The sequence below is a fragment of the Protopterus annectens genome, chromosome 17.part0, assembly GCF_019279795.1.
Source record: "Protopterus annectens isolate FY-2018-M chromosome 17.part0, PAN1.0, whole genome shotgun sequence".
NCBI lineage: Eukaryota > Metazoa > Chordata > Ceratodontiformes > Protopteridae > Protopterus > Protopterus annectens.
In genome coordinates, this window is record NC_056751.1 from 167,255,629 (window position 1) to 167,279,770 (window position 24,142).

At 39.1% G+C, this 24,142-nt stretch overlaps 1 protein-coding gene across 1 annotated transcript in view; it reads left to right on the forward strand.

Annotated features, from left to right (window-relative positions):
* The first annotated feature begins 12,714 nt into the window (after positions 1-12,714).
* The window catches only part of TRIM36 (tripartite motif containing 36), a 1,224,111-nt gene continuing 1,212,683 nt past the window's right edge, over positions 12,715-24,142 (forward strand). The window contains exon 1 of the mRNA XM_044059328.1: positions 12,715-13,030. Coding sequence (XP_043915263.1) covers positions 12,968-13,030 — 63 coding nt within the window. The 5' untranslated portion in view covers positions 12,715-12,967. The remainder of the gene's footprint in view (positions 13,031-24,142) is intronic.

The window sequence follows — 24,142 nt, forward strand, 5'->3', positions numbered from 1 at the left end:
CTCATGTCACTAGCAGACAATCTGATAAAGAGAAATGACTTGGAGAAAATTTTTCTGCAAGCATTTAAGTGTTTTCCCAGCTGAGAAAGCTATAATGATAAGGCAAAACCAGACAGCACTTAATAGAATCACAGGCTATACCATGCATCTTAGCATGGATAAGACTTCTTTTTGTTTAGTTTGAGTCTGTGTGTGTGGCTGTCACTTTGGACGTTTTGTTCCTATTGGGGGGGGGGTAAAAATTCAATATTTGAAGATGCACATAGTTTTGCATGTTATTATTAAATTAGTAGGTTCTGGGGGGTTTTGGGTGGGTGTGTATTTTTATTTGAGGCTTTTCAATAAAACAAAAAGTTCTGCAAGATGTAACAGGCTCAATGGAGATTACAAGAAAGAATTGCATAAAAGATTAACCTGCCAAACAGTGCATGCATGTAACAAAAGCTGAAACTAGACATTCAACAAAAAAGCTGTTATACATAAAAGATGGGAATAATAACCCATCAAGAATATGATTCTTTCTATATTTTTAAATATTAATGGTCTCACAGATAAATACAAAAAAGAAAGAGTAGTGAACTACATTAAAAATATAGAGTGCAAATAGTTATGTTACAGGAGACACACTTAGAATGAAATGAACATGTGAATTTGATAAAGAAAGATTTTCAGGATGGTTATTCAGCAGAATACCTGGGGCAAAGGAAGACAGGAGTACTTCTATTAATTGCAAGAGGAGTTCCAATAGTAATAGAAGAGGAAAAAAGACAATAATTGTAGATTTGTAGTACTAAGGGGCTACTGGCAAGGGAGGAGGATTACACTGGAATGTATTTATATTTCACCAAAAACTGCTATAATGGAGCTAAAGAAAATTCTTCGAGAAATGATCAGCTTTCAGTAAGGAATATTACTTATAGGTAGGGACTGGAATTTGATCTGCAACAGTAAAGATGTGTCTGGGGGGGGGGCAGAAAGGGAAATATAACAAAGGAGGGTAGATTTTTAAAGAGATTTATGAAAATATTTGGCATGGTAGATGTGAATTCAGAAATAGGAATTCGGACTGAATTTACATATTATTCCCCAAGATATAAAAACTGGCTAGGCTAGACAGAATTTATATTTCACAGGAACCTGTGCATTTAATTGAAGTTCTTGATATGCACCCAATAACTATTTCAGATCATGAGCCAATAATAACTAAAATGAAAACACATAGTACTTAAATAAAAATGAGACACTGGTACATTCCCATCTATCTGTTGAAAAGAGAGGAATTTAAGGAATGGGTAGAGAAAATTATTCAGCTATTAGAGAAAATAGAGACTTCATCTGAAAATATAGCTAGGCAGTGGGACAAAATTAAAGTGAAATTTAAAAATAGGGTGGAAATAAAAGAAAGGGAGATATAGTTACAAAGTAACAAGAATTATTTAGAGGGACTGACAAATATTAAAATATTGCAAAACGGGGGAATCTCATGGAACAAGAAGAGGAGCAACTACAGAATGCTTAACAGAAAATAAGGGATTACCTTGATAATATGCATGAGTTTAGAAAGATTGCTGTTAAACGACTGTTTTTTGATAGTAACTCTAGAGCACAAAAACTTTTAGCACAACAACTCAGGCAACAGAAAGTAGAAAAGGCTGTCACCAAATTTAGGGAGCCTATAACAAGGAAGATAATAAGAGATCCTGTAGAATTATTAGAAATATTTCAGAAATTCTACGAAACTCTGTGTACAGTAGTGAAATATGGAAATCAAGAAAATGAACAAATGGAAATGTTTATGGAAGAATTATTTCTGTCAGGACAGAGTTTTGGTGGAGGTTGGAGAAAACTCAAGGACTGCATAGCACAACACAAATAGTCTAATGTGCACAAAGAAAATTATATTGCATGAAAAACAGCTTGCAGATCAGCATCCTCACATGCTTTAGTTGATGACTTGGTGCTAACTTTTCCAATGCATTTTGAAAGTAATCCTTTTTCAATCTGTACATGGATTGGCATTTTTTGGTTCCAGTCAATGCATTCATGATTGCAATAATGGAAACTTTCGGGCATTATCGAACTGTTAAGCCATTATGACTCAGCGTTGTCATGTGAAATAGGTTTGTTAGTCACAAGAGACAAACCATCAATTGCATGTTCATTATCTTTCCCAGCGCATTCAGAATGGGTTTATCAACCATTTGTGCAGGCCTCCATTCTTGGTGAAATTTGAAATGCTACATATTTTGCAATAATTTTAACACTACTCCAGATTCTGTTCATATGGAGCAGACCACGTTGGTTGTTAAATATGTGAAGATTGCCAACAGCATGCAATTAATTGTCTGTAGAAGAGCAATTTATCTTGTTTGACAATTTCATAGACAGAACAGGATGGAAAGTAGCCAATCAAATAACTGCACTTCTGGAAGAACTGAACTTTGATTTTGATCTGTGTGTTAGCCAAGCTTATGATCACGGTTCAAACGTGGCCAGAAAGAAATGGTGTGCAGGTGATTCTCATGGAATCCAATGAAAATTGTGTCTTCTAAAGCTATAAAAATCACACACTAAACCTTATTGGCATTGACTGCACTGTATCTTGCAAAGAGGCAGTTACATACATTGGAACCATTCAGCTATACCTCTCAATTGTACAGATTTTTGCAGAATGCCTAGATTTTTGCCTCATATTTTTTGGTACATTTTTCATAAAATTGTGCTTTTCTGGCAAATTATTGGTGAATAATTAAAGATTAAAGTCTGGAGAAAATGACAGATAGTTATGTTTCAGACTTCATACCCTTCAGAAAATTCATACTAATGCAATACCTGTTATTCTATTAACTTTCTGTGTTTGTAAGAGCAATATTTAAAAACTGTCCCTATTTTTGGGACTTTGTTTCCCATTCTTAATGGCTTTGTCCAGATTACTTGCTCTAATATGTTGAGATCCATGTGTTCAGTAGATGTATAACTTGTTCAGTTGTAGTACACAGAGATGGGAAATACTAGAGCAATGGATTGTGTTTAACCAGTCGTGCAGCATTTGAGTGGAATACTCATGGCATTAAGTGAATTGGAGTCTCTCAATCTGCCATCACAAGCTCGTACAGAAATGAAGTCCATTCAGAAGTGTATGCCAAAATTTTAATGTGTTCTGATGTCTTCAGTATGGATTAAACTTCTCAAAAATTATTCATCAGACAAACTTGGTAAATGATGCATGAAATCCAATGCTTGATGTTGAAAGAGACAACACTGAAACTTTCACTGCAGATTGTGATTCATGAACACTGGAATGAAATTCTCGGTGAATCAAGACTTGTGGCACAGAATATGGGTATTCCATAGCAGTTCTCCAGCAGTCACAGCTTGCTAACTGATGCTGATGTGAACACTACAGGTTGAACATGTTCTGTGTCATAACTGACTCCATTCTCATGGGTCTTTGGCATCATTTTTAGTCTTTGCGGCAAATCTGTTTACTCTTTTAGTTTCTTTGGAAGTTCAGTGCAATGACTGATGATGAAGCACATGCTGCCAGTGAGGGTTTTTTTTTTGTCAAAAGTACAATAATGAAGTTCAGTAGAGCTCTGCAGGGAGCTTGTATTCATGAAAAAATTTATTCAACCAACTTCAAGCAAGAATGGAGTTGCTGTAGGAAATGTTGGAGCTTGGACTAAGAAGTGTGTTTTAAGCATTACTGTTGCACTGCACATATTTTTAATTGTGCCTAATTCTGTGGCTTCAGTTGAATGCAAGTTTAATGTATTGAAATAAATTAAAAGCGATCACAGATCAACAATGGGACAAGAACATTTAACTGGACTGGCATTGCTTTGCATTAATTATAACCTTGCATGAAAACATGGATTTCACTTCTTTAATCAAGGCATTTGCATAGAAAAAGGTTAGGAAAGGTCTGTTGAAATGAGCAGATATAGGATAAAATGCTAAATTACACAATAAAAAGTGATTGTTTTATCTGAAAATATTCTGCTTATTTACCTTTCATTATTATATCACACACATGTATATCCTCAGTTTCACTTACATTTTCCAGTATTTCAGGCCTGTAATACTGTTGTTATATTACGCTATGGCTATAAACTGTGGCATAGCTATTTTTCATTTTATGCTTGTCTGAGAAGAATAGTACATTCCAAGTAAATTTAGTGGGATGTCTCCATTTTCTTCATAGCCCAGGCCTCCTCCAGTCTCTGAAGGGCCCTGCCCTGTACTGTACTCAACACCCATGGTGGATGTCAGCATCAGGGTCTGGAGCAGTCAGTAGATCTCGGCAAGGTATATATCATAAGGACTTGGCAGTTACATGTCCAGCTGTGAGGGATGGGACTGTGGTAGAGAATATAGTCTAAGGACAGGACAAGTTTGAGGAGGGGACTGTTGTGGGGGGACATAGATAGTTACACTTCCAGGTGTGGAGAGATACTGTATCAGGGAACACAACACGAAGGTATGACAGTTAAATGTCCAGTAGCTAAGAAATACTTTAGGAGGAAACACAGCTCAGGGGGCATGACAATTACAAGTCCAACCCTGGCCTAGTCATGCAGAGGGCAGGACATAGTACAGTGGATATGATGACTCCTGTATACAAGTGAAGGCAGGGCTATGCATTTAAAGGGTGGGAAGAGGTATAGGATGTGTACAGCAATACAGACCATCAACACAGTGATGCAGGACTGTGGCCAGTGATTACAAGAAAGTTGCTGTTTTCAGTATAAGGCAGGGGAGAATGGTTATAGCCTGAGAATGAACAGGTACATTAGCAACAAATGGGTGATGGCAGCATTACACATACATATTAGTCAACCAAGGATAGTTATCATATACTTGCACGTACACACACAATCTTACACACACACACACACACACACACACACACACACACACACACACACACACACAATCTCTGACTGAGATATGTAACCCACAGGTGTATGCATATTGTTATGGGTCCACAAGACAAGCAACCTCTAGAAAAGTTCATATAAAGGAAACGGGGGTAATACTGCAGGCTCTACAGACACATGGCATGTATGTCCTGGGCAAAAGTAAAACAGACAAGGCATTCTGGAATCAAGTGTGGCATGGAGTGATGCAGCACATGAATGCTGTTGTTGACCATAATTAGACTAAAGTCAGAGTCTTATGTTTTATTGCTGCCACAGATACATTATGTTTATGCTTACACAGTTTACACTGGTAGAGATTCCAGTACGTCATAGAGGATGACATCTGCCAAAAATCAGTAAGTCCCCTGTGGCTGATGATGACAGCAACAGGCACATGTCACAATCAAATGATGTAGTGGCACTGTCATTAGGGGGCTCACACACATCCTCCACATATTATGTGACAGTGGAGGGGGGAAGGCCAGACTTCTGGCTTTACCAGTGTTTAAACCTAGACATCCTGTAATTGTGAGCCTTACCCCGACTACACAGGAGTCATCTCCATAGATGGCACCTGTCAGCTGCACTACAACTGTTGTGCCTGTGCACAGCTGCTACACACACTACAGTAGAGCTGATGAGTGCAGTGTGGGGCCTCTGCAATAATGCGCAACATGTGCATAGCCAATGGGATGACCTGTAGCACCTGCACAGTGATATTGTGTACAGAAACAGGGAGTAGATGGTGCTGCTCTTATCTTCAGTAGCCCGCATAGCATCTATGGGTCCATCCATGAATGAGATGATAATCACTTCATTCTGCCTCTGGAAAACATGCTTGGCCACAGATGTGACAGGGTTCAGAGTCAAGGGAGGACACTCACAGGCCACTCATACATAGATGGCATACACTATTTCAGACACCACATCTCTGTTGCCTCTGACCACAGTGGCCAACACACAGGAGCATGTTTGGTCTCAGTCATGTGATGTTGCACCAGCCCACCCTGCCTGATCATACAATTCTATACCATCTCCTTTGGCTGATAGAGCACACACTTATCCATGGCCATTATCCAGGCTGCTCATCTACTGACTCCCAACTTATGGTACCACATCAGAGTTCTCATGCACACTCCCAAAGTACTATACTGCCCCTACCACAGATCACATCAAGCCCTGAAACAACAGGCCAACATAGTACACAGGGCCAATGCTCACTACATTGTAATCCCATGATCCCTGCCTGACTCCTTCCAAACTGTCACTCATCTGGGTTGCTGCCACAGCCACCTCCCATGACCCTTGATCATATAATAACATTGCTGTGACCAGTCACTGTGCCCCACACTACCTGTGCAAATGATAACCACTGTGACCTGCAAACCTGGTAATCAATGTGGGTACAAGAATGTCTGATGCACAGCATGGCCCATCAATGCACTGCATTACATAGCCTGGGCATGATAATGCATACCTCATTTTTACTGTTTGTTGTTTATATCATGTACCATAGTTGTAGACCAGATGCTGCCTCTTTGCTAATGCTATAATGTTTTGCACCTGTCTCTGCCTTCCATGATGTACAGCTGCAGTATGTTCTTCCAACAGCTCTGTGCCCAAAAGTATTGTGCTGTTGTAATGAACACACTGAAAGATTCAACACTAAATAAGTGTGTGCATAGTACAGTGGTGTCTTAACCCAGCCACTGGGGATGCACAAGCCACTGCATTTCTTTGTGCCGGTCCCAAGCCCAGATAAATGGGGAGGGTTGCGTCAGGAAGGGCATCCGGCATAACATTTAGCCAAATCATACATGCAGACAACAGTACAGAAATACATACCGGATCAGTCGAGGCCCAGGTTAACAATGACTGCCACCAGTACTGTTGGTCAACAGGGTGCTGGTTGAAATTGGGCTACTGTTGGCCAAAGTTGGAGAAGAGGGGGAAGGCATGCCCGAAGGCAGGTAAAGGCTAGGACTGTGATAGTGAGGGTTGGAACTTTGAATGTTGGCAGTATGACTGGTATAGGGAGAGAGCTAGCTGATATGATGGACCGAAGGAAGGTTGGTATATTGTGTGTGCAAGAGACTAGATGGAAGGGGAGCAAGGCTAGGTGTATCGGATGTGGTTTCAAATTGTTTTATCATGGTGTGGATGGGAGGAGAAATGGCGTAGGCATTATCCTGAAGGAAAAGTATGCTAAGAGTGTTTTGAAGGTGAAAAGAGTGTTGAATAGAGTGATGTTTATGAAGCTGGAAATTGATGGTGTAATGATGAATGTTGTTAGTGCATATGCTTCACAAGTTGGGTGTGCGATGGATGAGAGAGAAAAATTTTGGAGTGAGTTGGATGAAGTGGTGATGACTGTACCCAAGGGTGAGAGACTGGTGATTGGAGCAGATTTCAATGGGCATGTTGGTGAAGGGAACAGAGGGGATGAGGAAGTGATGGGTAGATATGGTGTTAAGCAAAGGAATGCAGAAGGTCAGATGGTAGTGTATTTTGCGAAAAGGATGGACATGGATGTGATGAATACGTATTTTAACAAGAGGGAGGAGCATAGGGTGACATACAAGAGTGGAGGAAGATGCACACGGGTGGATTATATCTTAAGTAAAAGGGCCAGTCTGAAGGAGATTGAAGACTGTAAAGTAGTGACAGGGGAAAGTGTAGTTAGGCAGCATAGGATGGTGATTTGTAGGATGACATTGGTGATCAAGAAGAGGAGGATGAGTGTGAGGGCAGCACCAAGGATCAAATGGTGGAAATTGAAAAAGGGTAATTGTGAGGTGATGTTCAGGGAAGAGTTAAGGCAGGCACTGGGTGGCAGTGAAGAGTTACCGAATAGCTGGGTAACCACAGCAGAGCTAGTAAGAGAGATGGCTAGAAAGGTGCTTGGTGTGACATCTGGAAAGAGGAAGGAGGACAAGGAGACCTGGTGGTGGAATGAAGAAGTACAGGAGAGTATACAGAGAAAGAGGTTAGTAAAGAAGAAGTGGGATTGTCAAAGAGATGAAGAAAGTAGACAAGAGTATAAGGAGATGAGGTCCATGGCAAAGAGAGAGGTGGTGAAGGCTAAGGATAAGGCGTATGAAAAGTTGTATAAAAGGTTGGACACTAAGGAGGGAGAACATGACCTGTACCAATTGGCTAGACAGAGGGACAGAGCTAGTAAAGATGTGCAGCAGGTAAGGGTGATAAAGGATAATGAGGGAAATGTACCCACAAGCGAGGAGAGTGTGTTGAGCAGATGGAAAGAGTACTTTGAGGGGTTGATGAATGAAGAGAATGAGAGGGAGAGAAGGTTGGATGATGTGTGGATAGTGAATCATGAAGTGCAGTGGATTAACAAGGAGGAAGTATGGATAGCTTTGAATAGGATGAAGAACGGAAAGGCTGTTGGTCCAGATGACATACCTGTGGAAGCATGGAGGTGTTTAGGTGAAATGGCAGTGGAGGCTTTAACTAGATTGTTTAATAAAATCTTGGAAAGTGAAAGGATGCCTGAGGAATGGAGAAAAAGTGTTTTGGTACCATTTTTTAAGAATAAGGGTGATGTGCGGAGCTGTAGTAACTACAGAGGGATTAAACTGATCAGTCACAGCATGAAGTTATGGGAAAGAGTAGTGGAAGCTAGGTTAAGAAGGGAGGTGATGATTAGTGATCAGCAGTATGGTTTCATGCCAGGAAAGAGCTCTACAGATGTGATGTTTGCTCTGAGAGTGTTAATGGAGAAGTACAGAGAAGGTCAGAAGGAATTGCATTGTGTCTTTGTGGATTTAGAGAAAGCATATGACAGGGTGCCTAGAGAGGAGTTGTGGTATTGTATAAGGAAGTCAGGAGTGTCAGAGAAGTATGTAAGAGTGGTACAGGATATGTACGAGGGTAGTGTGACAGTGGTGAGGTCTGCGGTGGGAGTGACGGATGCGTTTAAGGTGGAGGTGGGATTACATCAAGGATCAGCTCTGAGCCCTTTCTTATTTGCAATGGTGATGGGCACATTGACAAACGAGATCAGACAGGAGTCCCCGTGGACTATGATGTTTGCAGATGACATTGTGATCTGTAGTGAGAGTAGGGAACAGGTGGAGGAGACCCTGGAGAGGTGGAGATATGCTCTAGAGAGAAGAGGAATGAAGGTCAGCAGGACTAAGACAGAATATATGTGTGTGAATGAGAGGGAGGATAGAGGAATGGTGAGGATGCAGGGAGTAAAGGTGGATGAGTTTAAATACTTGGGGTCAATAGTTCAGGGTAATGGTGAGTGTGGAAGAGAGGTGAAGAAGAGAGTACAGGCAGGATGGAGTGGGTGGAGAAGAGTGTCAGGAGTGATTTGTGACAGACGAGTACCAGTAAGAGTGAAAGGGAAGGTCTATAAGAGGGTAGTGAGACCAGCTATGTTATATGGGTTGGAGGCAGTAGCATTGACAAAAAGGCAGGAGTCAGAGCTTGACATGGCAGAGTTGAAGATGTTATGATTTGCACTGGGTGTGACGAGGATGGACAGGACTAGGAATAAGTATATTAGAGGGTCAGCCCAGGTTGGAAGGTTTGGAGACAAAGCCAGAGAGGCAAGATTACGTTGGTTTGGACATGTGCTGAGGAGGGATGCAGAGTATATTGGGAAAAAGATGCTAAGGATGAAGCTGCCAGGTAACAGGAAAAGAGGGAGGCCTAAGATAAGGTTTATGGATGTGGTGAGAGAGGACATGCAGGTGGTTGGTGTGACAGAGCAAGATGCAGAGGACAGGAAGAAATGGAAACAGTTGATCTGCTGTGGTGACCCCTAATGGGAGCAGCTAAAAGAAGAAGATAGTACAGTGGTGTCTCAGAAAAAGCAGACTACTATGTGGTACCACTCTAATGCTATACCTCTCAATCTCATAGAGCAAGAAATCTGGACAAAGTCTAAAATAATGGGGAACCAAGGATGGCCTTTAGTCAACTGGTGCCCTAGGCAAAAGGTCTCCACAGCAGCCACCACCACCACCTGATGGCCCCATCCTAGTCTACCTACACCATCCAGATTACTGAAAAAGTGCCCTAGCTAGAGCGGCGCCCTAGGTGGCCACCTAGTTGGCCTATGCCTAAGGCTGGCTATGGGGGAGACAAAGGCCCAAAAATAGGGACAGATTTTAAATGTTGCTTGTATAAACTTAGAAAGTTGCTAGAATAACAGGAATGCATTAGCATGCATTTTCTGAAGGATGTTTGTTTGTCTTTCGGCTTTTTCCCGGTAAGGGGTCGCCACAGCGAAACTCCGGTCCTCTAATGATTGGCAGTAGACTTTTACGAAACGCCGAGGTGCCAGCTCGACACCCAACCTTCAACGAAGGCATGCCCATTTATGCACACATGTCTTTTGAATGCTACCCAACCGTGGGGAGGACATGCAGACTCCACACAGAAGGCACTCCCAAGCCATGCCAAGAATCAAATGTGAGAACCTCTTGCTATGAGGTAACAACGCTTCCACCGTACCACTGCGGCATCCAAAGTCTGAAACTCAAATATATGTCATTATTTACTGACTTCAATCCTTGGTGATTTGCCAGAAAATCATAAATTTTATGAGGAACAGACCAAAAGTATGAGGCCAAAATCTGGATATTCTGTGAAAATCTGTACAGTTGAGAGGTAGACTAAGACATCATGGCTTTTTCCTTCTTCTTTCTCACTTTTATCCAGACATATCTTTTCTTCACCAGTTGCTCTTCTTCACCACATATGACTGTTTCCAGAATTGCCCGGAACTTATATATTCTTTTTACTTTTAAAGCTTGTACTATGCCCTTATCCACTCTTTAAAGTGTACTGAATTCTGTGTATGTACTCATTTAAATAACACTTAAATCCATACAATCCATTAGTTAACTCTATTTTTTTCTTTGTAAACACTGCTTATTATTTTGAGGGCTGCCTTTAATCCATGTCATGATTAAAAAGGGCCCAGAACCAATTTGCCCATCCGGTTAACAAATGTCAAAAAAGTAAATAAAACCATGACACTAACCCACAGCTAGTAGACACAATCAACTTCCCATCTTCTTTTCTTCATCCTTTGCTCTCTTCTATTTATCAATATCCACCATGATTTTGATTATAAAATTATTTTTGTTAATCTCTGTGCTTACTCTCATCAGTACTCTGCTCTTCTTCTCATGTCCACTTTTCCCCTCGAAATTTAACCCCCTACTCCTACTAGACTTACAATAACTTCATCTTCTACTCTCTGGTCTCTACTTACCTAACCACTCATTTCTCCTTTTACTTGAGGTCTTTGTGCAACTTCTGATACCGTTAGGCACATATATTTGGCACTGTGCTACTCATGCCATGGTAAAGGCTTGTATATAACTGCTGAAGTACAAAGTATTACACCCTGGATTTGTGTTACAGCCAGACTCTCATATTTGCTATTGTACCACTCAAAGTGCTGTGGTATATGCCTGCATATAACTTCTCATGTACAAATGTTTTCACTTAGGATTTGTTTATACTACTTGTGTGTACACATTTGTTATAATACTTATATGATTTGCTTATAGACTTTAGATTTGTTATACTATTTGTTTGTAGTAATTTTGGAGCTTTTCTCCATGGGCCTCCATTGAAAAAGGGCTTTTGCTCAGGTGGACTAATTCGGTCAACAAATATCAAATAAATAAATAAATAAATCTAATATCATTTGTGTCAGTCTGTAATGCTCAGATCATATCAGCCCATAAAAAAGTAACTAAACATAACACAAAAAACAGACTCATTCTTATAATTATGTATCATCTGCAGCATCAGAAACAAAAGGAGCTGCTAAGCACACAAAAAAACAGCAAGATTAGATACTCATTTGTTGCAGATTAACCACAAAGATTAAACTAAAATTCTTCGACTCTCAGGCAGCAGTCCACCAGTATTAATGTGCATCTTACTTAGATTTAAAATCCCCAAAAATATATTGTTTCCACAGATTCATCCTCGAAAATGTCCAGCAGTAAAGTCTTCTATTTTATTTTATTTCATTTTTGGAGGGGTAGAAATAACTGTAGTTCAGTATCTTTCACCACCACAAAGCCACTAGGCAATTCTTCACGCCACAGCACAGCACCCAGAGACCTAGCTGCTTTTGAGTACATTTTTATTTTCATAAGATTTAAAATGACCATCTCAATGTATAGTGGGATCATACATTTTTGCACTTCTGGCATTTTCTTCACCACATCCACAGCAGTCGTATACATTTAATCAATTATGTATATATAACTGCTTGAGTTACTGATACAGTTATTCAACTGTAAATACGTGTTTCAAACATGCTAACATATAAATGATTTATTTTGATTTTTACCTCGCATCTACACCAACATTTTATGAGTAGTTATGTGTGTAGGCTTGTATGCACGTATGCACACAGACACACGCACACTTGTGTCAGCTTGCACACAATACTTTACATTAACAGAGTAACTATATGGAGCTTTTATACAAGCTAGTCTTCCCTGGGATGCACAGCCACATTCAGCGTGGGGCGGGACTCGGGAGGCAACAGCAATACAGTTTGAATAGGCATAACGAGTAAAATTCTTACACTTAAAAGTAAAACTATACACTTCTGCAGACCACAGTAACCAGAACAGTAACTTAACGAGTTGTGTGATTTACTTTTTTACGTTCCTTGCTGTAATGCCAAGAAATGGGCCATCTTCACCTTTAAGACCCATCTCCTCCTGCTCCTCCAGAGGGGTTTGAGGGCGGGATTTGCACTTTCTGTGCCTCCTCGTTAGCCTCACCATCATTCTGCTTTGCCTGCGCCCCCCCCGGTCATTTCACTTAGGAGATTCAACTGCTGTCTCAAACTGTGTGACCAACACATCTGAGTTAGCTGACAGTTGTTCTTGGGTTTATTTGTTTTTTATTCCTTCGTTACCATCATGATTTTCACACTGACCGTTGCTGGGAACTCGCACGTTTGAGCTGTCATCCAGCCCAAGGTTTAATGCCTTGATAGTCTTTGGTAAAAGAATAATATAAAAACCGTCACAATGTCCGAAGGAGACGAATTAAAAGAGTTCGGTTCTTTAGTGGAGAGAATAAACAAAGGGGAGGTAAGAGACGCTGATGCAACTTAGGCTGATTGTTTTGGGGACTGCCAAGTTGTGCAGAAGATGGAGCAAGAAGCATTCTTATGCACTTTGCAGCTGTTACTTACTTTATTACAGTTTTGTTTGCTGCTGCTTCTTGGAGAGTAAAGGTCATGTTACTACTAACATTGCAGTGGCAGACCGAAGAATAGACGGCAGTGGGGGAGTGGTGATTAAACAGAACCGTGGATTAATTTGTAAGGATGCAGTCTGTAGCATAGTCTGTGACAGGCTGAGATAGATCAGGATCTCAAATGCCTTTGTCATTATAACGTTTTGATGAGCATGAAAGTTTTAACGCACATTACAGTTTTTGTTTTGCAGTGTGTATAAAATCTTAAGTATTTAGGATTATACTAAGCTACAAAACACATTTATGGGAATTACAAAAGCTAAGTAAGCATTTTATTGACTGTTCAACCAATTACTTTTTTGTACGCTAGTGGCCAGGACTATTTTTGTCTTGTGACTAATAAGTTACAAGTGTTTTCCACTGTTTCAGTTTGAAACACAGTTCCTACTTTGTCACTTACCACCATCATGCGAACCATGAATGAGGAAGATGGCACATGTTATTAAATAAAAAGATCTTTGTAGGTGCTTTTTGATGACTTATGAAAACAACTGCCTGCTGCTATTGTACTGCCTCTGCATGTTGATGGTAACCATCACTTCACAGAAGATTCCTGTTGCTAAGGTTGCGATATTTGATATGTGTTCTCAGTTACTCTTTGTGAGTGGAGTTTCCTTACATGCATTTTGATAATTTAAATTCCTGTTTCTTATCAGTATGATAATATTTCTATGAAGTGCATGTACCCTGAAGAATAGCTGAAAGTTGCATTACTTGGATTGCCTTTTAAACTTTACTAAAGATAGCGCTGAAATGCAGGAGTTTGTAGTTTTACTGATTTCAGTGGAGTTTCTGCATGGTTTAGGCAACAGGCTTTTGCTCAGTTAATTTAAATCATGTTAAGCGAAGACAGACAGACGTGTTATTTTTCTGAAGGAATATATTTGTCTGGGATCTAACTTTACTGAAATTTTTTTTCTGGAAATTTTTTTTTTCTCCCAATTTTGTGTCTTTCATTTTGCTGTGCTATGTACCAATTGAAGTCTATGGCAATATCTCAAAGGTAGATGTATTTAGTGCCTACTATACCATAAGATTACAAAATTGTTTTACTACCAGGGTAATCCTATGGGCTAGCCTTGTAAAGGCTCCAGGGCCAATGGCCTAGTACACACCTATGAACCTATCAAGTAAAAATCTTTAATTTGCCCATTTTTTTTCATCTGTTCAGAAAAGAAATATACTTATTTTGATGCACAGCTTACATCTTGATTGTTAACATTGCATGTGGCACACATTGTCATAGAGCTGGTGGTGCAACTGAGAAAAGTTCAGACTGTGGTTTATGAATTACAACTGAATCCATTCTGCAGTCTGCCCCCATCTCTCTTTTTACCTACATTCAGTGTGACTGCAAGCCCTTTAATTGGATCAGTGCTCCTGGGTCATCTTCTGAAAAGAGGCTGAATGGGCTCACCTATTAAACAAATGAAGAAAATGCCCGCTCATTATAAAGCATGTATGCAAAATAACATAACGGGGAGCACACATTTTGGTCAGGGGCCTCATACCGCAGTGCTTTTGGTTTAGTGGATCTAAGTAGCCACACTTATAATGATTGGTGCAGTTTAACTTTTACGTTGGTTAATTATGCAACAATTTCTAAGCTGCTTATTAAACCATCTTTAAGTTGTTTTAGAATTGTAGATCATATGACTACACTTTAAATTTGATTTGCCAGATAATCATATAAACATATAGACTTTTGGTTATCAAAGGACTTCAATATCATATTATCAAATATTACTATTAAATGTGTTACATGTAGTTAAGGAATAATAGCTGTTTATAATGCATAAAGCCAACTGCTTCACAGCTCTCAACCTTCCATCTCCAAAATGAGGAACACTCGCCTTCATAATGTGGAACAAATGGGGAAAAATGTGGAACACATACTAATGGCTTACTAGCAACTTCAACTAGGAAGGTCATAGGATGGTTAAAATGTGCTGGTTTTACTTATAAAGAAGATCCTTTAATGAATTAATATGATTCATTTCTATTTGCCATGGATTTCACTTAAAAAAAATTCCTAACACTGAATGTGTGACAGATTGTTTCAATGTGGAACTTCGAGGAACATGAACTTTTTAAGACCCCAAATGAAGTACGTTCCTCATAATGAGGTACACTTGAGAGGTATGGCTTCACCTCAGACTCCTTTTCATAAATAGTAGTGTTATTTCACATTGTACTTAAATTAAGGCATCTTCCTGGTTCATTGCTTTGTTCTTTAAATGGTAATGTTTGGATTACCACTGAGGAGAACAATGCTATCAGATTTAAAGCACAAGTCTGACTGTTCACATGCCAGAGATTCATTTGATTGCTACTTCTCTGATATCTCTAATTTTGCTTCAAATGTTTGTGTCCCTGCTAAAATTGTATCCCATTGTAGCAAAGCAGTGAGCATTACAAATATTAAATAGTGTCATAATTAGAGGATTCTTATGCTTCATAAGATGAGTGATCATGCAAAGTCTCAGTCATAATTTTCTAGTACTGATAATTAATCTGTCTAATATGATGTCACTGTCAGTAATTATTTTCAGTTTTGACCTTGGCTCTTGACTTAAGAGCTGAGGAGCTGCTATTTGAGTATGTTAATAAACACTATATTCATAACCAGTGGAAAATGACAATAAACAAATTACTGCTTCAGAACCAGCTAATTACATACTTGTATTTTATTAACTTAATGTGGGAAAGAGGGAACAATCTGTTGATGTATATGACCCATAAATGGAAATTATTTTGTTTCTTATCATATTTTACTGAAAAGTACCCAGTACCAACAAAATAAATGGAACCTTACAAACAAAATTTAAACCTAAAGTTCAGTTCATAAGTTGTATAATAACAATAACCATTCCCACAATTGTCCAGATACTGTCATATGGGATTTCAACTTGCAACCAGCCTTACAGAAGGTATGGGTTTTTTATTATCAATATAAAGAAGTGAGTGTTTCTATAGTAATACAACCATATTGCATAGTTTTTGATTGATTATTATTTTGTTGTCCATGTAACACTTTTTAAAAAACACTGTTATAGCATATGTATTTTTGAGCCTTAGGAAATATTAAGTTGTTGTTTTCACATTAAAACACTGACAGATATTTGTCAGAAGACACAAATTACAATAAAAATATATTTTGTAAGACAACCTTCCAGGGATTATATTCCTGTGCTCAAATGTTTTGTATTATGACTAGCTAATCAGGCATAGGCAGGATGTCTGTCTTCCTGCTTTCAGCTCCTGAAGTAATAGCTTTTTGTACCACATTTTAGCAGTATGTCTACATTTTATAAGTTCAAAAAGTTTATAGTACCTCCTGTTTCTTCAGCACCCCATCTCCCTGTGAAGTTGAGAGTCATCTAATGCATCCACTGAATGACTGCTTAAATTGATGTTTATCAAGATGGAAAACTAGCTACAAATATTTAATGATATAGATGGTGTGGCCATTTTATAGTGTTTTCCTTGATAATATGTTTGTGGGACCTCTAGTTTGAAGCACTGAGCAGCAGCTGTTGTACTTCACTATGGTGCCATTAATTCGCAAGTCATGCTGACCAAGTGAATTGGGCTAAACTTCCCTGGGGATGGCTGGTCTTGAGAAAGTCTCCTGTCAAACTGAAAGGTTCACTATTCAACCCACCATTTTAGTTAAATTAGTGGTAGTGCAGTATATCATGCAGGCCTAATGCATATGTGTAAATAGGTCCTGAGTACGAGCTGCACCTGAGCAGTACATTACACCGTCACTTCAAAATCCAAACAGTAATGCACAGTCATAAGTGTGTAATGGAATGAGTGACAAATGTGAAGCAAAAGCAGAGCAATTAACTACATAATAGAATGAATCAGCCCTGTACAGCTTGTACAGGACTCCCAAAAATGCCTGGGACATATGCATGTGCTTCTACACAATGTCACATTTCTGAATTAAGTAAACATTCATTGAAGCACATAATTGTCACTGAAAACAAGCATTCTTTGTCAAAGTACTCAATCACTTGGTCAATAATTTTCTAAAAATGAATATCCATGCTGATAAATCTAGCCAGATCTCTAGGTTTATGTGTCGTTTTAATTTAGTGAATAGTACCACAGCATGTTTGTTTAGAGTGAAATGCAAGACTCAATGAAGCACCACCAGTTTAATTTTAGCTATTCATGGAATGCGGACGAATTAGCTTGTGATGTTATAGCTAACCACGTGTTTGCCTGCATTAAAGAAATGGTGCACTTATGGAAGGCTGCTTCTTGGTGCATCAGACAAATCCATTCATCTAATACAGCCACATTGCATTGCATGTGACTGCTGTTATGAACTCATGAGTAGCCAATGCCATAAGTAAGTAGGGAACAGGGATAGATTGCCAGGCCTTTCCTCCATATCACATAACCATTGCACTCACACCGATATAAGAAATTTAGAGTCCCTGATCCACCTACTGCTTGTCTCTGAGGAATGGGAGAAAACAAGAATTCTCAAAGAAAACTTGCACAAACACAAGAAATATGCAGACACTGTGCAGAAAAGACCCCACAGCAGAGAACCAAACTGCAGACCCTCTTGCTGACAGGTGACAAGGCTGTTCAGCATGAGCTAAATAAAATGAAACCTAGAAGATGTGCAGAGAAGTGACCACACATTGAAAGTCGTCTTTATAAATAGTGACAGGGTCCCAGATGTGCCAGGCTTATAAAATTAGCTTTAGAGAAAAGACCAGTGCTGTTGAACAATGTTATTTGTAGAGGTTAAAATGCAGTTAACTGTAAGCCCTTAATGAATGTGAAATTATGTATGCTTAAATGTTCATCCAACAGTAACGTTTTTTCAGATTATTAATTTTTGTCGTATACATTTGATGCTGCCGTCTTTTTCTCTTGTTTAATTTCGTAACACTACTTAGGTAGGTTGTGTTTTTTTCTCTCCTGAACATTTTGTCATACTAATTTATGTCTAACGTTACATTCATGTAATGCATAAGCCATTCCAGTTTGTCTTTGTGAGAATATATAGCTGCATAATCCTTATAGAAGTTAGGGAATTTTGAGATTTTTTTAAGGTACTGTCTTTAACTTTGCTTTACAAAATAAAAGCATTATGACTGGAGTTCACAGTAGAGGAAATAAGCCCAGGTGTGGTTCAATAATTTGGCATATTTTTAGGTCTGCATTGTAATTATTACTTTGCCCAGCTAGTATTTTGACAATCTGCCGTTAACACAATGTTTGAAGGTGTGGGCATACATACATACTACTGTACTGGTCACAATGTTGGTGTATGCATACATACATACTACTGTAGCAGTAACAGTGCTTGAAGGTGTGCATACATGCATACTACTATAGGGGTCACAATGTTTGAAGGCGTGCGCATACATGCATACTACTGTAATGGTCACAGTGTTTGAAAGTGTGTGCATACATATGTACTACTGTAGTGGTATAGCGTTTAGTGTACATTAGGATATTAAAATTGCCCCTTAATGCTATGTGGAGGAGTCCTTAAATTGTGCATGTTAAGAAGAATGCCCAAGGTCTGTGTCACCTAAAAATTGTGCATCAGTATTCATGTTAATGAACATATGTAGGATTTTTTTCATAATTATCCTTGACTGGATGAGAATATGTCTAGAAATAATATTTTACATAAGTAAAACATTTTCTGTGTACTATTCAGGCAATGTTTCTCTGCTACTAAATGATATGACCTTCTTGTTCTGCAGTTGTCATTTTATTATTTATATAGTTTAGTACTACTGATGTTACCCTTTGGTTCATTTTGGCAAAAGGTATTAAGTTAGGTTTTTTTAGGGTTGTAAGAAAAGCTTGGATTGGTTTACTTGGTTACTTACTCATGCAGTGCTCAATGTCCTGGCGTTATTGTGCTTTATTCAGTGAATCCGTTGGCTAGATTGTTGTTGCTAGACGGTAGGATTCATGGAGAAATGCCACCTCTTCCTAAAGTCCTGCTTTCCACTTTGTCTGGAAGTGTCCACGTCAGTATTCAGTGGCCTCAGTGTTTTTCATGTCACACTTATGGAAATGTACACTTACAAACTAGTGTTGTACCTTCACAGTAACTTCTTCAATTGTTGCAAATATGATTGATTTATTTATCTGCATAAGGAGGAATGTATTCTTAACTCTGTATAGCTTTCTTCCAGTTTGTCCTCAAGGGCTTTGTTATATTTACATATTTTGTAGACAGCTATGTTGTAAGAAATTATTGGTATATATTTTAGTGGTGATCAGACATGAGATGCGTTATTTGATATACTCCTAATCAGCAAACATGACTAAGCAATCTTTCTGAAAAATCTTGATTATGACTCTGTTAGTGTGACTAACATATGAAATTTATCTGAGTTTATCCTCTATGAAATTACATTTGTGATCTGCTGAATCATTTATGTAATCAACTATAAACAAAATAGATTAAATGCAATAAGTGCGTAGTACGTAGAATTCTGTATGTGAAATTCATTTCAGTGTAACACTTACACCTGCATGTTAAAAGTGCTGTGTAATAAAACATGTTTAAGATGTATCTTAAAACATAACTAGACTTTGCTGATACGTGTAATGCATTTATATTTATTTCTTATCCACTTCACCACTCTGAACAGCCCATTGCCCCTTCATTTAATATCACTCTTAACCCATTGCGATGCTTCCTGTGTACATCTGGGAATACAGCTGTGCATTATAGTGCCTGTTATAGTTTCGCAAAGGCCACCAGGGGACAGACTTATCACCTGCATCTCCTTTTTAATTACAGTTTATAACAAATTCTCTCATAGTTTCTTAGGTACCTAAAATACTAGGCTATTAGTCTGCAGATTATTACAATGTTGGCCAATAACCAGCAGTCGGAATCAAACCCTGTACCTTGTATCTGTGGGATTATGACCTTAACCATTATGCCAACCCTCTCCCTCTCTGGATTATGGGTCTGTACCTCAATGGTCTATACTACAGAGGGCCATTTGGCAGGGGAGAGTGTGTGGTATGTCGACTGTGTGTCCGGTCTCCCCCATTTTTGTGGAGACTTGCTGTTGGGGTTTTTTTTTTTATATTTTCTCCTGCTGTAGTGTCCACCCAACTGACACATTGGTAACACACAAATATGCACCCACCCCAATATACTGAAGAGTGAAAGCAGGTAAGAAATAGATTGGTGATCATGACTTGAATGCGTGTATCTGGCTTTAAAGTAAGTCTAATTTATGTTACCACAATATTGTTTTATTATTACTTGTTTGGTGAAACTGTATTTAAAGGTATTGTTGACACCAATAGGAAATAGTGCTTCAGTCTCATTATCTCTTCAAAGCAGTAGTGATGTAGATATTTATTAAAATCTTTTAACTGTGGAAGAAGTTAAATGAATTGACCAGTAAATGTCTGCTGCACTAAATATCATATTTGTACTGAAAAGGCAAAGCTGAATTATGGAAGACTTTCTTTGTAGCATAGAAGCATTGAAATGTTAGGGGTAAAGGGAATCTGCTTTGAGGACTTTGAGCTTATGTTAAGAGCAGCAATGCAGATACCCAGTAGCACAATTTAAGATGGGAAATAGTGAGAGTGAAAAGAAAACAAATAAAAAAGCATGGTACAATTTGTAGAGTTCTTTTCAGTGCGTCACATTACAGCATGCTTTACAACATGCGATTGACGTAATATCATGGATATATACCTGCTGAAAATTTATAGGGTGATTTGGTGACTACTGTTTGATCAGACACTGTAAATAATGCAGCAGTACTGCGATGCTTCAGAATGGGCTGTGAGTTGCAATAGCTCTTTCTAAAGATGATTTTATTACTCCTCCATAAGAAATGGGTGCCTTAAGTTTGTCCTGCTTGTAACATTTTTGTCTCATTTTTTTTCCTTTCTTGACAGTCTGTGATTGTCTCAGTGTCAGGATAACTGGGTTTGAATATTGTTTTACTGTTATTTAGTTGCCTTTCATTTCTAAGTTTTTGTCAGATTCTGTTATTGATGCATCTTTTTATATGTAAAAGCATTTGTTGAGAGATGTGGAGTGGGCCCTTTAAGGCCATTTGCATATAATTAACCAATGAATTAGTGGCATAAGTCCAGAAGTCTGATGTGAAGTTGTAGCAGCAATGCTGCCGGGCTGGTGCTAAGTTGAGGTATCCATCTCTGCTACCAGTTAGCTGGGCTCATATGTTGACTTGGCCATTGAAAGGATTGTTGGGGATGAGTGAATCAGCACTAGATGCCCTGCTGCCCTTAGGGGAGAACATGGGGTAATCAACAGCATGTCTGCTATGTATCAGAAGCTAGGTGTGTGCATGGGGAAAAATACAATTGGAAGTACATTTCCGTAACAGAAGCAGTTCACAATCACCTGGGATAATTGCAGAAGTGCTCCAAAGAATAAGCACAGCACGAAAAGTCCATCCATCTGTCCTCTACCCCTTTTCCCATTTTTGCACATGGGGGTTCATGTGTCACTTTAACAATGACTATCATCTCAAGTCAAGGTTTACACTGCTGGGTGGCTAGCCCTGCCATGGTAGCTCATTCGTACCACTCACTCGCACATGCATTCAGTCATATGGGCAATGATCCAATCCACCTGCTGCATGTCTTTGGAACGTCTGAGGAGACCAGAGCCCAAGAGCACGTGGAGGAAACCCACGTGACCACAGGGAGGACATGCAGACTCCACACAGAAGGCACAGCACTAAAACATATATATATGTATGTGTGTGTATATGTATATGTATATATATATATATATATATATATATATATATATACATGTAGATACACACACACACACAAAGAAAGTCTTTTCCTCTGCAGCAGTATAGCTGCAGTCACTAACTCTTAATCCATTTATGCCACTCATTTATGTCTTCAGAGGAAGATTTGTCCTCTCAAAAGAGCCGTCCATCAGCAGGTTGACATGCAGTAAAAAAAGGTCCCTGCAGAATGAATATTCTGATTCTGTTGGCTCCTAATCCTGTCAGTCAGATTAGGTGTCAGTAAAATTTCTGGACAGTCAGTGCTGCATGGTGTAAAGGGGTGGAGACCCTAGTTGTGACCAGATAAACAAAGTTTGGTTGGGGGGACGAGAATTAATGGTGTATGTCATCTCCTCTATCCAGGGGGAAGGGAATGGGTTTCTATTTATGATCAAGCATTCCCTGGTAGAAACTGTGGGGTGTTACTATGGCCACGGATAGGCTGCTGATCATTTGGCATTGAAAGCACTGGAGCTGATGCCATGTGGGGTGTTACTATGGCCACGGATAGGCTGCTGATCATTTGGCATTGAAAGCACTGGAGCTGATGCCATGTGGGGTTTTACTATGGCCACAGATAAGCTGCTGATCATTTTGCATTGAAAGCACTAGAGCTGATGCCATGTGGGGTGTTACTATGGCCACGGATAGGCTGCTGATCATTTGGCATTGAAAGCACTGGAGCTGATGCCATGTGGGGTTTTACTATGGCCACAGATAGGCTGCTGATCATTTTGCATTGAAAGCACTGGAGCTGATGCCATGTGGGGTGTTACTATGGCCACGGATAGGCTGCTGGTCATTTGGCATTGAAAGGACTGGAGCTGATGCCATGTGGGGTGTTAATATGGCCACGGATAGGCTGCTGGTCATTTGGCATTGAAAGTACTGGAGCTGATGCCATGGGCAGTGACCTACCTGTACGACATCATCACTTGTTCCTTACCAGTTTGGAGTCCTCTTCCTTTATATAATAAAAATCTATTGACACGGCCGTGTGCACTGATTTGTTTGTATTTTGTTGATTGGGTTAATCTAATTGGACTAGGCCATTTTTGGACAGGATCTGGAGGAAAAGAACATTTAATAGAGAAAAGAGTAACAACTGTAGTTCCAGTAAATGTTAGTTTGCATCTGCAGTGTATATGAGCATGAAAACCGAAGAGAAACTGTAACAACTGAAAGATATACAAGTTCCAACATATGTACAGTATCTAGCAATTAAATAAAGTGTAAAGTTTCCATGTATATTCAGTATATACACATGACAGAACACCAGCCAAATGCACAAATATTCCAGTACATGACATTAATTATGTGAGCTATAGTTCATCTAATATATAGTAAAATGTTACAGATGTCTGATTAAAAAGCAAGGTGACAAATTGGGGGAACATGAAAACCTGAAAATGAGAACAAACAAGTGTAGAGGAATAGATAAGTACATAAGATAGGGGATTGTCCGTGGCAAAGAAAAGGATGCAGTTAGACATGTAAGGCGAAGAACATTGGCAGATGTAAGATAAATTGATTATCGTGAGCAAGTTTTTGTGTGGGGTATGTTTGTAGTAGTCTTGAGAGTTCACAAATAAAAAGCTGTCCCTAATGAATAAATAAGAAAGTAAATGAGCAAGTGCTGTCAGAATTGTAAAAATGTGTGCATAGATAGCATCCACAAATGCTCAGTAACAAAGCCATATGTGGAGCGGGTTAACACTGAGATTTGTAAACAAACTCTGGTCTGACCACCCAGCTCCTCAGTAAGGATTGAGATGAACAGAAACAAGTAAAATCAGGATTTATTTTAACATAAATCCAGTTTATACTCCAGTTAAGTGCTTTTGTCCTCCATGGACTTCATCAGAACTGGATGCTAACCTCTCATCACACCTTTTAATAGTTATAATAATTGACCACATGATTGTTTAAACTTAATAGAAGCAATAACTATCACCCCACTATTAACTGGGAATCCTATATGATGCCAAACATACATGCACAAAGATTCCTGGATTTTGTAAACACAAGCTCCCTGGACTAGATAGTCAGTACACCAACCAGGGGTGCAACCATATTGAATCTGGCCCTCACTAATATGGGAGAGTGCTGCACATCCCCTACTGTAATGTCTTCCCTCGTAAG